Raw genomic sequence first — 17,063 nt, 5'->3', positions numbered from 1 at the left:
AATAGACTGTAGAGTCTGGGTGCTTCCTCCCCGTGCCCCCCTCGCCTGTCCGCCGTGAAAAGAACCACTGGGAATGGCAGGGCCCGATGATCATAGAATTATTGGATGGTGATTCTAAACCCTTCAAAGAGGAGTTGCTATGGTGATCTGCTTCCAAACTGTGAAATGATTCACCTCTGAAAGGCTGAGGGTCTGGAGCTGCTCAACACATCATTGTTCAGGTGCTGGTTGGTTAGGAAATTGCCGGTGCCTGTGCAATCAGCAGCTCTATAGTAGTTAAGGATCTAAAAAGGTTTGTTCTCACAATGATGTGGGACAACAGAGCTCTGCACAGAACGCTTCATTCACACTGCACTTGTAATGCAGGCCGAGCTTTGAGAAAAGAATGAAGAGGTTAATGATAAGATCATTAAAATTGTTGTTTGTGACAGAAGCCATGTCGGCCTTTCTCTGCTCACCACTGCCTCTCAATGATGCTGACTTTGGGCTTTTCAGTCCATCATATCAGTATTATGCAAAACGCTCCTGAAATGCGCTGTACTTTATTCTCCGATATGCCAGCAGATTACACAGGTATTGGGGGCACCTTGAGCTTTTGATATTCATACCATCAGCACTGTCATTTGTATGTGATGTGTTTGAGAGATGGAATCATGGAGAAAACACGAGTGTCGCTCACAAGGCCCCAAACCCCCCATTTACCGGTGTCAAACAGCTTTTTAGCAGCCAATGTATTTGCCATAATTGACTCACACCAAGAAACAAGGCTGAATGTGCCACAAACTCTGTTACAGAAGCATCTCACTACAAATTGCCCGTCAATTTCTGCGATTCTTAAAATGAATGTCAAGGCGATATTTCCTGAATGAACGTAAATACTCTTGTGTGCGTTGCCAGTGTTTTTATCCTGGGAAGAAGACATCCATAATGTGCCTTTCCTGACAGACTCGTAAAATAGCTTTTACTGCTCTGAATACCAGGAGGATTGCAGCGCACGGAGTTTGCATGAACATTTTTAAAGGCAGCGTTAGGAATGCAGCTTCTTCAGATGTGCTCCTGGGCCCGACTGCATGTGAAAACACGCGTAGGAAGTCACAAGTCAATGCATACTGTAATTTAGCTGAATTATGATGACCACATATCCTCCCAGGTAGCAACATCACAGAGGCGGCTCAATCATTATCGATCCAGCTACACTCTGATGACTGCCTTGTCTGTGCGCCTGACAGGAGAGTAATGATATAAGCTACCCCTGTGCTTTCATATAGATACCGCATACATGCATATATTTAACTGAACTTTCTACTTTACAGCTGCTATGAACAGAAGTAGACTGACGGCAAACTTTGTATTGTTGCGCTTTGAGAAGAAATACATTTAAAGGTCTGTTTTTTGTGAGCTTTTAGCCAGGTTATAATGTTATTACCTCATCCAAAACATATCTGGAGTTGTGTTTTGTTTCATTCACACGTGCTTGAGTTGCCCTTTTTATCTATCTATGTCTCCAAAGCTCAAAATTGTCTCTTTAACCTTTAGTTTTCAAACTTTTACCTTTTGCCCTTAGGTCAGTAGAGATAAAGAGAGGCTAAAATCAATCCAAATGATTCTAGTGAAGGTGTTTGGAGTTTAAAAACACAGAGGAGCACTTCCCGTATTATCATATGACATCACAAGGTGGAACAGGGGGCTTTCTGTTTTAGAGAAAAACACAACCAAAATATGCAACTTTTGTGTGTTAAATGTGTGAATGAAACAAAACACAACTCCAGGTTTGTTTGTGATGAGGAAACATTACAACATAGATCAGAAAATAGTGTATGGGCCCATTAAATGCTTTTAATAATTTATATTTTACTGGAATAAGAAATTAAATGACATGACCAGTGTTCTTATTTAACCAATGAGAGCTGTTCATTATGTAGCGCTGTTGCAATGATTCATTTCTGTGCAATTACCAAGGCAGACTTTCTGTCTCTTTGCCGTCTCTGTCAAAAGTAGGTCATGTGATAACACGATTCAGGATTTAATATTATGTTTCAGTTACATTTGTGTCTGCCCCAAGCTTGGGGAAAAAAAAAAGAAGTAATCTGTGGAAGGGCATCTGTAGCATATCTCCATTGGCAGGTGGTGGTGTGAATGTATGGATCCATATCAAAGAGCTTGCTTAAATGGCTTTGTAAGTCTTTTGCTTAATCCCTATTCGGGGCATCCATCTCCATTATAGCAGTGGATCTTTGGCTGTATCAGTGGAGAAGCACCTGTTAATATTAGCCTCCCAGCGTCGTCTCTAAATTGACTCTGCACAATAGTGACAGTGTAAGACAAAGCACCCTCCCTCACCTCCTGCCCCCGTCTTCTGTGTTTTAGTGCCCTGTGTATGTCTCTTTGTGGTAGCGGTCCACTGCATGGCCCTGTCCACAGCTTCTTGTTAAATCACTAAATGTGGAGATTGCCCCTTCGGATTGCGCTCCCCTCTTTCACCTCGTCTATTTGTTCCCTAAGCTGTGAATGGGGCGGCGGTAAAGTAGATGTGAATGTTAAATTAGGCGAAATTAATTAAAGCAAATTACTGTGGAATATGTGGCAGTCAGAGGAGAGTGTCAGCTGATGACTAAATAGTGACTGATCAGCTGCTTTCAAAAGCTCCTTTGAAATCTCACTTATCGAGTCTTTTATTGGGTATGACATTAGCTGGGGCCCTGATTGCCTTTTTAAATGTGTTGCAAAAATGACCTAGTATTTTTCCTTGGGACATATGGACACAGATATTTTATTTTAGATGCTCCAATCAGCAGTGATTTATACGGATTCATACCGTTATATTACCCATGCAAACCCTTTCAAAGCACTCTCCTCATAATTAATACTTGCTAAATTGAACAACAAACGCATATCAGAAACTGTAAATCATAATTGCTTGTAATGTATGTATATTCGTTCAGCTAACAAAATGATTACATTGCATTATATTTTCCAAGTTCACACAGACACAATGGCAAATTTTCATTCCAATCAGTGCTGAACAGGGAGCTGGTAAATTGGAGCAGCAAAACAATAATTCCACTGATTAGCCCCTTTCTGTGTGGCGTAAGTGAACTGTTTATACTGTGAAGTACCTCTGCAAGACGAGAGGAACCAAAACAGCCTGATTAAGCAAAGAGTAATTGGATAAGTTCATTTCAGCATGAGGACAACGCGCAGGATGACAGCTTGCACAAAAGTCGCAAGGCAGGGTTGAACTACAGAGGTTTTGACAAATCTGGATCTTATTTCTCAATAAATATGATCCAAATAACTCCAGATGAGTATGGAGTTTTGGAAGAAGAGCTATTGTTTAAACCTCTTTGAAAATTTGTTCACAGATGAAAATGTGCTCTGCTGGTTAATCAAATTACTTGCACTTTTGTGTGACATGGTCTTTCATCTTATAAATTTTGCTAATTACAAAAAGTGTTGTGGTGGCTAATTATAATCAAACAATTGTCACGCATCATTGAGACAAACAACTCAGGTTAGTAATATTAAGTTTGCTGAATACAATGTAGTCCATATTTTCCAACCATGCATAAAGGAAGGGTCTACTTGCATTTTGAGAAACTGCAAGCTCAACCATGCATATGAATGAAATATTTTAAAGGTCCTTTATTATGCAAAATAGGCTCTTATGATACACCACGATAAACCACTGTATTCAGAATTTGCCAGGACCATAAAATGTACACACAGAGCTAACACAAGAGGTGCTACTACTGGTAATTGTGTTGTTCCTATGTACAGGACAACTCTAGGTCAGTCCTCTTTCTCTTTTAAAGGGGCCAGACAATGGAACTGTTTACCAGCTGATTTAAAATTGGAAACCAATAATAACAAATTTAAAAGTAAATTAAAATTATTGTATGTTTCCTATCAAAAATGCATCCATTGAAAAATATTTTATCTGTATGTAACTTATGTGCCTTGTATTGTCTGTTTTTATGCATGTAGTTTATATTTTTATATGGACAGGTGTTGAAAACTTGCCCTTGTGCCAAAACACTCATCTGCCTCTGGCTTCTCTAATGCGATTGTGATGTCCTTAATGAACATAAATAAATAAAAAAAATGAGCTTTAAATCATGTTAGAATGTTGTTACCTCATTAAACCATACGTGGAGTTGTGTTTTGTTTTATTCACACGTGTTTGAGTAATCCTTTATTATTAGTCTGTCTGTATCTCCAAAGATCAAAATGGTCTGGTTTCAGGTTAAGATACATTTTACTTTTAGTTCAGTAAAGACTGAAAATTATCCAAATTATTCTTGTGAAGGCGTATGGAATTTACTACACAGTGGAGCACTTCCTGTATTACCACATGACAGAAGAACTATGCAGGATTTGTGTGTGTAAATGAAACAAAACAAAGCTCCAGGTTTGTGATGAGGAAACAACATTATAACACCGATCAGAAAATAGCGCAATATAGGCCCTTTAATTTTCCTGGGAACTTTATTTATTATTTTTATGCTTAGATTAACTTAGTACTGCTCATACAAGGCTACCATGTCCATTCAAGCCTACCATAGAAAGTAACAAAATAGACCGTCCTCTCTCGACACTCTCTCACATTTAAAGAAATCAGTGCGGGCTGTCAGTCAAAGAATTGGCACTGAAACCCATGAAACAAAGCTTATGTGATTAGTGATGAGCTGCTTTATATGAGAGCCACTTGAGTAGAGCTTTAGGTAATACCACAGAGTGACAAAAACATGACTCAACAGTGTGTAGAACATGCATCACTGTCTTGGCGTGTTGACCGATGATCTGACAGCTCTGTGAAAGAGTAGTAGCGTTTTCCCGTTGATGTTTGTGTCTTGCGGGGCTTCTCCTGTCAACATGGAGATGCATTTTGGGTTGTCAACGCTGCTATCTGCCTCTGATAATATTGTACATGTGCATTCTTCACATACTGTCCCACACCGGAGCCAACCGTCACTCAAGCCACTTCCACTTCCACTCTGACACAATGTAAACTCAAGGGTTAGGTGGTGAATGAAGAGAAGAAAGGTAGAAATCATTTGGCTCCTGGTCTGGCTCCTGGTGGTGGAAGCGCTATAAAAACAACTTCTTCAATTTTTTATATGAATAATAAAATAGGGGCAAATATAGTTCTGCTTTTTTAAGGTTTCAACATATTTTTACGAGTTGTTTTCCATACACAGCAATAAGGAGTTTGATCAGTAAGTGGAGAGAGAAAATCAAGTTAATAACACAAAAACTAAACTCAAGGGTTAGGTGGTGAATGAAAACTATAAACCACATCTTATATTTTAATATGAGTAATAAAAAACAACATAACTGTTTCATAGTACTTCATAGTTGATATGTAGCTCTATTGGGGTAGTATTGGAATGATAAAAGACTATTTAAAGGGAGACACTACAGGCAAAACTCTTTTTTTTTTTTTTTTTTCTTTTTGTTTTGTTTTGGGGTTTTTTGTCTGTTTGGTCTCTCAGCATATAAGCTTTCATGTGGAAACAACACAACAAAATGCTCTGTTACACCTTGTGAAGTCATATAATGGTAGTTTTCAAGTTACTACTACTAAGCTCCTTTTTACTTTTTGCTCAATAGAGATTGCTAGTTCCAAGGCTGAAATTATCCAGATGATTCAAATGACTGGTGAATGTAGTTTTAAAACAAAGTGGAGCACTTTCTGTATGACCACATGAAATCACAAGGTGGAACGGAGAGTTTTCTCAGCATATAAACTTTCTTTCTGGAAACAACAAAATGGTCCACTCTGACGTGAAAGACATTTTCATATTTTATTATTTTCTTTGTATGCTTTATTCTTTAAGCTTTAAGAAAAATCCTTTGCATACAAAAACATAATCTTAAAATCAGTCATGTTTTGATGGAAAATAGGGTCCTGTCAGTTTAAAATGTGTCTAATAATAGTCCATATAGTGTAATTGTACTTTGATTTCTCATAGTACATTGCATGACATTTTTCCACCTAAATGTTAGATCTTATTTATTGTGAGTTAAATAAATAGAATAAAAAAAACTAACTAGGCTACATTTGGTCTTAGTGATATTGCGGGTTTTCTTGTGTGACACCCCCCACCTCTACCCCCACCCTGAGGAGCTCTGCTGGAGGAGTCCTTAGAGCCACTGGTGCTAAATGGCCTTCTCCTGCCTCATTACCTAATCACCAGCACAGCTCCAGCTTAAGCACTAAAGAGCACGGCTGCCACCATTTTCTTATGACATTTTGCTCCTAACCATGCTCTTTTTAGACGAATATTAAGGTAGGCTGGGCTTTTGAAAGGTAAAACACAGCTTTCGTTTGAATGCAAATGCACTCAGTAACGTTTTGCATTGATATTTAAAGGTGTTCTGTGTAACTTTTCTGGTGAAATCTTTCATTGTTTAGCACCAGCAAATATCAGCAATAGAAATAGCGTTGTTTAGGCTAGGCTAGGAGCTAAGCTAAGGAGGATGCTTTTAGTTGAAACTTTAAAGCAGATTAAGCCAGTTTATTGTTGAGTCATTTTTAAGATCAAAATGGATTCTTGTGAACTTTAATCCAAGTTATAATGTTATTACCTCATCAAAAATATAGCCAGAGGTTTGTTTCATTCACATATGTTTGAGTATCCCTTTATTATTTGTCTGTTTACATCTCCAAAACTCAAAATGCTCAGTTCCAACTTATGATCTTGTATAGTGTTCGTGTTTACAGCTACCTTTTACTTTTTGCTGATTAGAAATGTACAATTCCAGGGCTGAAATTATCCAAATGATTCTAGACACGGTGAATGCAGTTTAAAAACACAGTGGAGCACTTCCTGTATTACTAGGGGTGTAACAATAACCAAAATATCGTGATATGGTTTCATCAAAAGTCTCACAATAATATCGTGGACCATCACAATATATCAAACTACTATTTAAATTCATTGTTATGGTGCAGCAATAGTTTAAAAAAAAGAGGGAACTACATAGATCATGATCCTTTGCTGTTGTCAGTGGAGACTTATCATTAATAGCACTTTTAAATCTTAATTCTTCATTTTACAAAGTACCATTATTAACAGTATCACTGTTTTTAAAGAAGTAAGTAGCATATTCACAGTTTTGATAGCCTCTACAAATATTGCAGTAAATATCGTACCATGAGATGCGTATCGTGAAAATATCGTTATATCCCTATGTATTACCCCATGACATCACAAGGTGGAACATCGTGTTTTCTGTTTGAAAGAAGAACTCAACTAAATATGCAGAATTTGCGAGTTAATTATGTGAAGAAGAAAAAAAAAACTCCAAGTATGTTATAGCGGTTTAATAATATAGGCCCTTTAAAATTCAGATTAATGTAAAATTTCTCTTTAAAATCTGTTAAAGTAGATACTGGTAGCTCATTACCAAAATAGAATTATGTTTTTTCACGGTATAACTTCCCACTGTGAATTCTTATGTAAATACCTATTTTTCTCATGTTCTCTACAGCACATAATGATTTCTTTTGCAACTAAATCTAATCTCATCTCACAGTCGATGCCATTGATCTTTTCACTGTTGCATCCAGATGGTGCCACGTCGTGTTTTTACATAAGGGCTTATAGTATGTTTTCTCTCCCATCTCCGCAGGTGCATTTGAAGATGAGGATATCATTCACGTGGAGGGGACGGTGGACCCGGTGAGGGACATGGAGATCATTCACGAAGAGTTAAGGCTAAAGGACGAGGAGCTGATCGGTCCCATTATCGACAAACTGGAGAAGACAGCCATCAGAGGAGGCGACAAGAAGCTCAAACCAGAATACGTGAGTTCGTGTCCCCAGCAGGCCTTTGCTTCCCCTCACAGCACGCTACAAAAGTCTAACCCTCCCACACACATGCCCAGGGAGAGAAAAAATTATGCTTTTTTTATAATCTCCCTCCGATAAAAACCCCTCCCCTCCTTCCTTTTCCATTTTTTTCCTTGCCTGAGATGGGAAGTGATCGGGGGTCATGGTTTTCTGCTGTAGAAATCATTAATAGAGAGTTACTTATTCAGCTGCTGACCCCGGGTCGCGCTACCAGGCTAATGAAAGTGTATCCGCACAGCTCTTTTCATCTAAAGTAATACTCAAATCAGACACCTACAGCAGCAGCTCCGGGGGAAATTGTGCGAGGCCAAGCGCTGGGTGAAAGGGAAGCCTATATGTCGTTATGAATAGCATAAATGTTTGGCATATACTTTGACAGAGCTCTTCGGGTTACTCATATAAGGAGATTAGAGGAAGTGTGTGGAGGTGCTGCTCATATTGTTAGGCTAATGAGGGTTAGCTGCTAACTTTAGCATCGATTTGGTGGTGAACGGCTCCCACTGCCCTATCATGACGCGAGCGAGCATGAGCAAACCTGGCCTTTTGCTATAAGCTGCATGCCCAATTTGAGTCTCTGACCAGTCATTACGCTAACTAGAGGGGCTATTTCACCTGCTGCAGCCGCCCCCCAAGCCCGACAACCACCCCCACCTACCCCCACCCCTGCAGACGCCCCTCCACACCCCCAGCCCTCCTCCTCCTCCTCCCTGCCAACAGCACTTCCCCACACCCCTGTAGCCCGCAGACAGGAGCCATTCAGCCCAGGCAGGTGGCCGCTTACGCACATAATTGCTAACAATTTTAGGCAATGAATAAAAATGATCTACATTACTTGTCAAAGGTTGTGCACACGTCGGCGAAGTGAAATCTATAGAAGACCTCTTTAGATGGAGAAGAATGGAGCTTATCAAAGGCGGGTGCAGCTCGGAGACGCTGGGATTGTCTCCCAGTGCCTCAGCTGTGTGTTGTCACCTCCAAACATGTTTATGTCAGCATCAGAGCAGCGCTGCAGTCTACCCAGAGATGTACATTGTGACAATAGGACGCAGCGTCTGAGCAATGACAGGGGCCTATTAAATCAGAAACAATATGTGAAGCAGGTGAAGGGACGGAGCAAAAAATACTGTCTACACCTATTATCATGTCATCAAACGTCTTTTTTCTGTCACCTAGTTCCAAAGACATCCTTTTTCATGTAGTTTTCAATTTAATCTAAAGAGACAAACAACGCCCAAAGTTTGATCAGAAACATAAAGTATGTGATAATTAATAAATATAATAATATATAATAATTACTAAAACTGAATTGGGTAAAGAGAAGTAAATTTGACGTACGTATGCTATGTAACTGTCAGATTTCACTTTGTCTCATTTGAGCGTGTACTTACTGCATAATTGTACGGCCTCATGCTGGATGCACTCAGAAGAGTTTAATGCACAGGCTTTTAATAATGAGCAGATCTGCTTTTAATCAGCAGCTTCCTGTTGTGACAGGATGTAAGGACACACATGTAAGTGCACATATTTAGCCTGTATAAAACAGGAAAACTTTTGACATAGTACTAATTGACTAAAATGATTAATAGATAAATAATAAAAAGAGCTATTATATAAAGCGACTGTATATGTATATATGCATATATATGTTTATGTATATATACATATATATATAATATATAGTGTTTGAATATGTCTTCTGGAGGACAGGCCACTTAATATTCCCCTGAGGTGTATTTAAATGATTGCAGCAGCACGGGCTCATTTTTATGCATTGTTATAAAGATTTAAATCCATTTGCTTGTGCTGTGTTTACAAGAAGAATATTTCATGCTTTTGTTGCTGTGAATCGTCTAAATCCCTGTCCTCAGAAAACAATGCGGCGGTGGCGGGCCCACCAGCGGCGCGTGATGGTGGCAGGCGTTGGTGCTGACCCCAGTGGGACCTATCTGCCTTTTATTAACACCTGCCTGTTAGAGCTGATGAGGGAAACCTGGAGCGGGTTCAGCCCGTGTCACTGGCCGTTTGCTGTTTCCATTTCACACATGATTAATCTTTGTGTGAAGGCCGCGGAGCGCTGGCCCTGCGTCCGTGCCTCTTCCTGCGCTCTCTCCCGCTGCTGCTCTCTGGCCGCTCCACTAAAAGGCCTTTAGAATTCCTGTGGAGAGAGATGTGCCCAGAGCGAATGCAGCTGGCCGGGGGTCAGTGTGTGCCGCTCTCTCTGCCATTGTGTAATTGAGGCTCTGGCAGGATTTTTTCCTCACTTCTTTGAAAAGCCAGTGTGATTGTGAAGTGCTGCGAGGCTTTGGGGAGGGAAGAGCAGGCTGAGGGAGTGTTGCAGGGGGTGGGGGACTTTTATATGAAGGGGGAGGTCAAGTTGACAGGAACAAAAAGAATGTGTTCCGCTAATTTCTGTGGGGCTGGATCAACAATAATAGGCTCAATTTCTTTATTACAAATTTTATAACTACCTCCCTCCCATTTTCCCACCCTTTTCCGCTTCCAGATCCTGTCAAGACCCAGTCCTGCCTGTGGTCCCAGCCCACAAGTGCCTCAGTAATGAATGTGGCTTACATCGGGGCTGATGCTCCATGTTTTCTCCACAAGAATCACTGAATAAATACTTGTGTAGCTCTCTGGAGTGCATTCCAAATGACTGCATTCTGAGACAGAATCTGAGGGAGCTGATCTTTTACACTTAAGTAACTGACTCTGATTAGTTCCCCTCTTGTCTACGCTGTCATCCATCCTTTTCATTAAACAATATAAAGTATGCTGATAGGCCTGAAGGTCTTTCTCATGCTTTGTAAGGCAAGAGGGGGTCCTGTGCGTGCCATCTATGTCAAAGCTGCTCTCCTGCTTCAATCCCTGCACAGCCATTGTTCATTTGGGCATCAGGATGCAGTGAATTTAGGAAATAATTACCCCATACCCCGCCGCGTTTATACTCTTTTTCATCTCCTTTAATGGCTTCTTGTTTATTCTCTTTTAACCCCAAACAGGACATTATGTGCAAAATCAAGAGCTGGGTAGTGGATGAAAAGAAACATGTCCGCTACAATCACGACTGGAACGACAAGGAGGTACGTCTTTGAAGTCAGCAAGATTTATGAAAAACTCCAACTGCTTTTTTAGTCTTCTTTTGTGCAAATGAATATTAAGATCTGTCTTGTGTTGCTTTATTTTGACATCACTTTTGTACAAGCTAATGACATCTGGCCATGCTGCTCTTGAGCTTTATAGAGGCCCCCCGCAGCTCCTATATACACAACAGACTGCTCACTCAACTTTGTTTGCTGTTTTTAAAAGTTTGAGCCTTTTTTCACAGTGTCACTGTCTTTGCAGATCGAAGTGCTGAACAAATACTTGTTTTTGACATCCAAACCCATGATTTACCTCGTTAACCTCTCGGAGAAAGACTACATCAGGAGGAAGAACAAATGGTAAGTGCAGGGAGGTAGGAGAGGCCGCCATGTCTCATTGCACTCATTAATCACCAGCAAAGGGCTTTTTTTCTCCTACTTATGAAGCGGCTTTCTGCTAACTTTGATTGGATCTTGCGTCCCGACTGCATTAATACGGTACAGTGGAGTGTGAGAAGTGTAGACGCAGAGACGGACTGAAGGTGCCCCCCGCTGGGTTTAGCGGTCATATCTTTGTGAGAGGATCTGCCTGGAGGTGGCACTAAGTACAGCACCACAGCCGGCTCTGCCCTCTCTGCTCTTCATTAAGACACATACGGACTCCATTTCACTGCAGAATTTCCATATGATATCAAAGGCTGTGAATGACAACAAAACAAACATGAGCAAGTGATTAATACAGTGCGGAGAGGGGACAATAAACTCGAGGCATAAACACCGCTATTAATATTATATGGCCATTTAGAGGTTTGTGTCAAATATTTGGTTTTGTCTACACATGTTGTTGCTCAAGACGGGGAATGAGTGGCATACTTTACAAGACTTTCTTTACAGTCATGGCTTGCACAATGTGAGCTTTCATTGAAAAAGTCTTTAAAAATGTTATTCCGAAAAAGAAACTGAAATGAAAATAGAGTAAGAAAAAGAAATGTATAAATCTGAGCATAAATTATTTAATATATAATAATGTGTTCTCTGAAAACAGTTGATTCAAAATTAGACTTTAAGGGAATGCTAATAAAAATAGAAATAATTTTGTTTGCATTAAGACAAATTTCCAAGCACCAATGTAAACAGGGCTATCGTTGTAAGTGTGTGGTGTGTGTTTTGTTCCAAGTGGGTTTATAGTAATGTCATCTCCAGAGAGGCCGCGGACACATCCATTACATGTGAAAGGGCTACTTTTCCTCACTCCAGCAGTTTGTCAATAACACCAACTTGTGGATTGTTACCACACTTTTCCAATTGCCCTCTAGGCTTTGTGGTGTCACTTCTTGCAAAATTTGTTTTCTGTGCTTTACTTGGCAGCATTGTATTACAAGGGAAGTTGTTTACCTATGAGTGTTTGTTAAAATGTTCTTGACACGAAAGTATGAGTGTCAGACAGAGAGAGGAGGGAGCGAGCTCATAAATCAAATGATTCATGGCATGTGGAACATCCGTCATCAGCAGAAAGAGCTTTTTTAACTTGCGTGTGTGGGGATTTTTACTGTGAGAAATGCAATAAATCCTGTGCACTTTTAAACAGTAGTGCTCAGGTGTCCTGGGGGCTCCCCACTGAACAATACTGACATCAAAGTGTTGATGTTTGACAAGTGATGAGTCACTTCCCCTGTCCAGAGAGCAGCTCACACCTGTATGGAGATGATTACAGGTAGATCGAGCTGGCCCTAATTGTACAATAAATGCCGCTCTCAGCCCTAATGGCAGCTAGTCTGCAGCGGAGACGCCAGACTGCCATTTGGCTGTCGCCATGCTCTCGTGTTTTTCCACCGGCACAGTTGAGATGATGATACGCTTTAGGACTATTCAAAGCAAACAGCAAGACAAATTGCAATCTCAGCTTTAATGTGCTCAGAAAAAGGAGGCGAATCCTCGAATGAGGCAAATAAGCCAATTTTATCTGTGTCTCTTAGGACATTCATTGAGGCCATATCACAGGTTTAGTTTACACTGCTCTACAAGCACCTTTTCATTTCTGCTCTTTTGTTGATGGCATGTTGCCAGTCACTGTTTAGCTAAATGCATCTGAAGCCTATTTTTAGTCGTGATGTTTTGTACCGTGGTGTCAGAACAGGTTGTGTGTGTTGTAACTTTTATGTGACAACATTTGTCAAACATCTATAATGCAATAATGTTACCAGAGTTTAGCCCTGAAACTGCCCAGCCCGCTGTTAACTGCCATCATCTTGTTTGGAGTATGGGAGCCACATACCAGGCTGCTCTTGTTTAGACAAGAATATAGCATATTAGCTTTAGCTAACCATCATTAATGTGGATCAGACAAGGAGCATGGCTGCTTTCATCCCATCTGCTCTGCTCTGCTGGAGATAGAACATCATTTAGTGTGGAGAGCAGCACATGGCTCTGGTGTGCAGTGTCTACAGTGTCTCCAGTGTGTACATGTGTATGAGAATGTGTCCGTGTGCATGTTTGAAGTCTGTCTCCGAGGCGACTCGCCGCTCATTTGGATGCTGCTGTAATTGCGGTGTGCACATCAAAGGCCTGTGATGTTCCAGAGGAGACCGCGCTCCTCTGAGCAGAGGGCCGCCCGCTGCTCCCCTCTGCCTCCCTCTGCCTCCAGCCATCACTGCCCCCTGCACATCCCCGCTCGTAAAAAATGATTAAGGCCGCATTTGTCCTGTGTTTATGACTGAGAGGCATTGCGTGATAGGGAATGGCATCTACAAGAGGCTTTCTCTTGTGCTCTGGTCTGGGAGCTGCCTGTAGACGGTAGAACACAACGCATACTAAAGGTTCATTACAGGACGACTGCTGACGTCTGGTCCGGCCGGCATTTTTACACCTGTCAACAATGTTTAGTTTGCTAGTTTAATTCTTATTCCATTTTTAGACTGGCCAGACTTTGCTAAGAAAAATAGGGGTAAAAAACTAAAAAGTCCAGATGTGCTGTGATGTTTTTGATGGCATTTTCCTTCCTCTTCCTCTTGTTCTTTTGGACAATGTACATTAAAGTAAATTGGCGCCTCTTAAGTAGATGAGTTGACCTTTAAGGAAGCCGGCGAGTGTGGCCTGCCTCTGAGTGCTCTGCTCCTGGAGTGTGAGCGAACCGCGAGCTCCTGCCTCACGGAGCTGCTATTAACGCTGTGCATGGTGTGTGTATATAAGTGTGAGTGCTCTCCTTTTTACTATGTTATGGGGACGTCAAGCCTTTTTCCCTTGTCAGAATTCTCCTATAGGAACAAAACACAGGTCCCTAAAGGTAATCCTCAAAGTCATCAAGTGTCTCCATAAAGTGAATGTAATGTCCCTTAAATACAGTATGATAAGATTATGATTATTACACGTTTTGCTTGTGGTGTCAGACAGGTTTAATTTGGCAAACAGCTAAAGTCTGGCAATGTGCTGTAATGGTTGCTTGTCAACATTAAGGCATAAATAATTGTAATTAATACAACACTGAGCTGTGGCATTCATCATCTAAATCATACATCATCCTTTGACATTTTAAGGCAGCTCTGGTTCCACAAATGTTACAAAACATTGCTCTCCTGTTACTTTTCATTTTCCAATCCCACATAGGTACAGATATCTAACTATATTATGTACAACTTTACTTTAATTAAACAAAAACAATACATTTTTGCAGTGTCTATGAAAAACAGAAGTCTGCTACTCCACATTATCTAGAAAGTGCTGCTATTTTCCGTATATCTTTTTTATTAATACTTTATTTAATACATAATGCTTACTATATTAGAGATTATTTTTATGTAATCAACAAATGCCAGTGTAGTCCCATTATGAATAATTGTATATTGTATAACAAATAAATGTTTATTAATCTAATAGTCCTTAATCATTTTTTGTAATATATTTGTATTCTGTCTTGAGTAGCAATTACGATATTGATGTAATTTGTGAAAGTCATCAAATGCATGGAATACTTGTTTTGTCCTGTAGGGGGAGCTTTAGCAACTACAGTGGGGGATGCATCATTTCACAGCAGTCCCTGGCTAAATTGTAACCACTAAATACAATTCAGTTACAAACTGCAGTGTTACTTCAATGACATGTTGTATATTTTTGCATTCATTGCCTGATTTAAGTATGGATTCAGCGTTTTTATTTTTATTCACGTTTGATGCGTTTGTCATTTTCCCCTTGGGACTTAGACATGATGAGGTGGCCTGTAATGATTCCCTGAAAACCTCTCTCTTCTCTGCACTCTGCTCCTCCAGACCAACTCTCCCATAAACACAACTCCAGTTTATTGAGTGCAAAACCACCGTCTCCATCCAAGTTTTTTTTGGAACTACTATCCACTCAGTTCCAGGGCTGCTGCATTCAAAGCCAACATCTAGTCCATCCACTATGGTCTTTTTCAGCATGAGATCACTTCCCATACAACAATGTGTGCACAGTGAGTTGTAATGGTGGACTGTAGGTGGTAGGCAACAACAGAAGAGAAGAGGCAGTGCAGTAAAGCTGGACCAGATGGTGCTAATGAAGTTGCTGTGTGAGTTATATAGCAGTAGACTGTCCCTGGTCCAGGTAATGACAGGCCTGTTGTCCTGTGTCAGCCTTCTGTGTCTTTGTTGTATAGAGGAACAGACACAATCCTGTTACACGGACTAATGACATCAACCTCAATCAGACTTGTTTTTTTTCCCTTGAGACTACAGCTTGACTTGTAATTGCTGTAAAACTTTTGATTTTAGTTTTGCGTTTACACTCTTTTTCAGTGGACTGTCACGCTATGATATAAGGATTTGTTTTATCTGTAGGTAATTAATTGGGATTTAAAGGTCCTATATTAGACAAAATGTACTCTTGTGAGCTTTAATCATGTTATAATGCTGTTACCTCATCCAAATCCAAATATATAGGTTGTGTTTTGTTTCATTCACACTTGTTTGAGTAATTCCTTTATTACTAATCAGTCTACATCTCCAAAGCTCAAAATGCTCTGTTACACCTTGTGATGTCATGAAGCTGTAGTTTCCAAGTTGGCAGATACCTTTTACCTTTTTTTCTGTAGAGATTGGCAATTTCATTCCAGGGCTGAAATTATCCAGATGATTCTAGTGAAGGTGTATGGAGACTAAAAACACAGAGGAGCATTTCGAGTTTTACCACAGTGTTTTTCGTTTGAGAGGAGAAATAAATATGCAGTTTGTGTGAATGAAACAACACAACTCCAGGTATGTTTTTGAAAAGGAAACAATATTACAACATAGATCAGAAAATGGCATAATAAGGGCCCACTAAACCAACTAGCCAGGTCTTCACTGTAAATGTATTTTTTTACGAGGAGTTTTGGCCGATAATATGAACCAGGGTTTAAGAGTCTGGAGCATCTACAGATTTCACGTCTTTTCCCCCAAAATGTTCCCCATATAGCTTCAAGTGCATATTACAGGTTAAACTACTGATTTCAGTACACACAGGACAAAGTTTGCCTAATTAGTATGATTTATTGGATCAATAAAAACATATAATAACAACTTTGACCTACCACAAAAATGTCTTCTGACTCATGGAAGGAATTTTTTACTTCTCATACATCTTCCTATGTCAACAATGTGTTTTGCTATTGTATCATTATGACTCATTAAGATATTTTGATGAAATTTAGCTTTATCTACATATGATAAATGGATTTATTTCAAGAAATGAATTTAAGGAACAGTGTACATATTCTAATATTTCACAAACAAAAAATATATATATATGTATGTGTGTGTGTGTGTGTGTGTTGTGCCATTTCTAACATTCAATTTATTCTAATTACTCTAACACAACTCATAACAGCCCTACACATTCCTTGGTCTTTGTTTGGTGTGCGTGTTAGGGTTATGACCGGTGCACTTGGCTGGAAGGGAAGCCCCAGTCAGCCCCTCTCACCTCTAATGAGACAAATAAAATGAGTTTAGTGTTGCCACATCCCTCTCTCCAACACCTATTAGCAGGATTATTGTTGAACTGTTATGAATGGGGACACAGACAGAATTGGAAGGGCCCATGATTGTCTGATGTTACATATGTCCTTGATTACCTTGCTCGCGCTTTATTCTAATAAGTGGCGTTCATTGTGGCGGGTAGG

General features: G+C 40.0%; 1 protein-coding gene across 1 annotated transcript in view; it reads left to right on the top strand.

The window, feature by feature from the left end:
• The first annotated feature begins 6,201 nt into the window (after positions 1–6,201).
• The window catches only part of LOC110166578 (Obg-like ATPase 1), a 33,777-nt gene continuing 22,915 nt past the window's right edge, over positions 6,202–17,063 (top strand). Inside the window, exons 1-4 of the mRNA XM_055151613.1 lie at positions 6,202–6,290; positions 7,636–7,811; positions 10,856–10,936; positions 11,199–11,296. Coding sequence (XP_055007588.1) covers positions 7,695–7,811; positions 10,856–10,936; positions 11,199–11,296 — 296 coding nt within the window. The 5' untranslated portion in view covers positions 6,202–6,290; positions 7,636–7,694. The remainder of the gene's footprint in view (positions 6,291–7,635; positions 7,812–10,855; positions 10,937–11,198; positions 11,297–17,063) is intronic.

The sequence above is a fragment of the Boleophthalmus pectinirostris genome, unplaced genomic scaffold (genome assembly GCF_026225935.1).
Source record: "Boleophthalmus pectinirostris isolate CB_2022bp ecotype Guang Dong unplaced genomic scaffold, ASM2622593v1 HiC_scaffold_1, whole genome shotgun sequence".
Lineage (NCBI taxonomy): Eukaryota > Metazoa > Chordata > Actinopteri > Gobiiformes > Gobiidae > Boleophthalmus > Boleophthalmus pectinirostris.
This window is presented reverse-complemented; position numbering and strand designations above follow the sequence as displayed.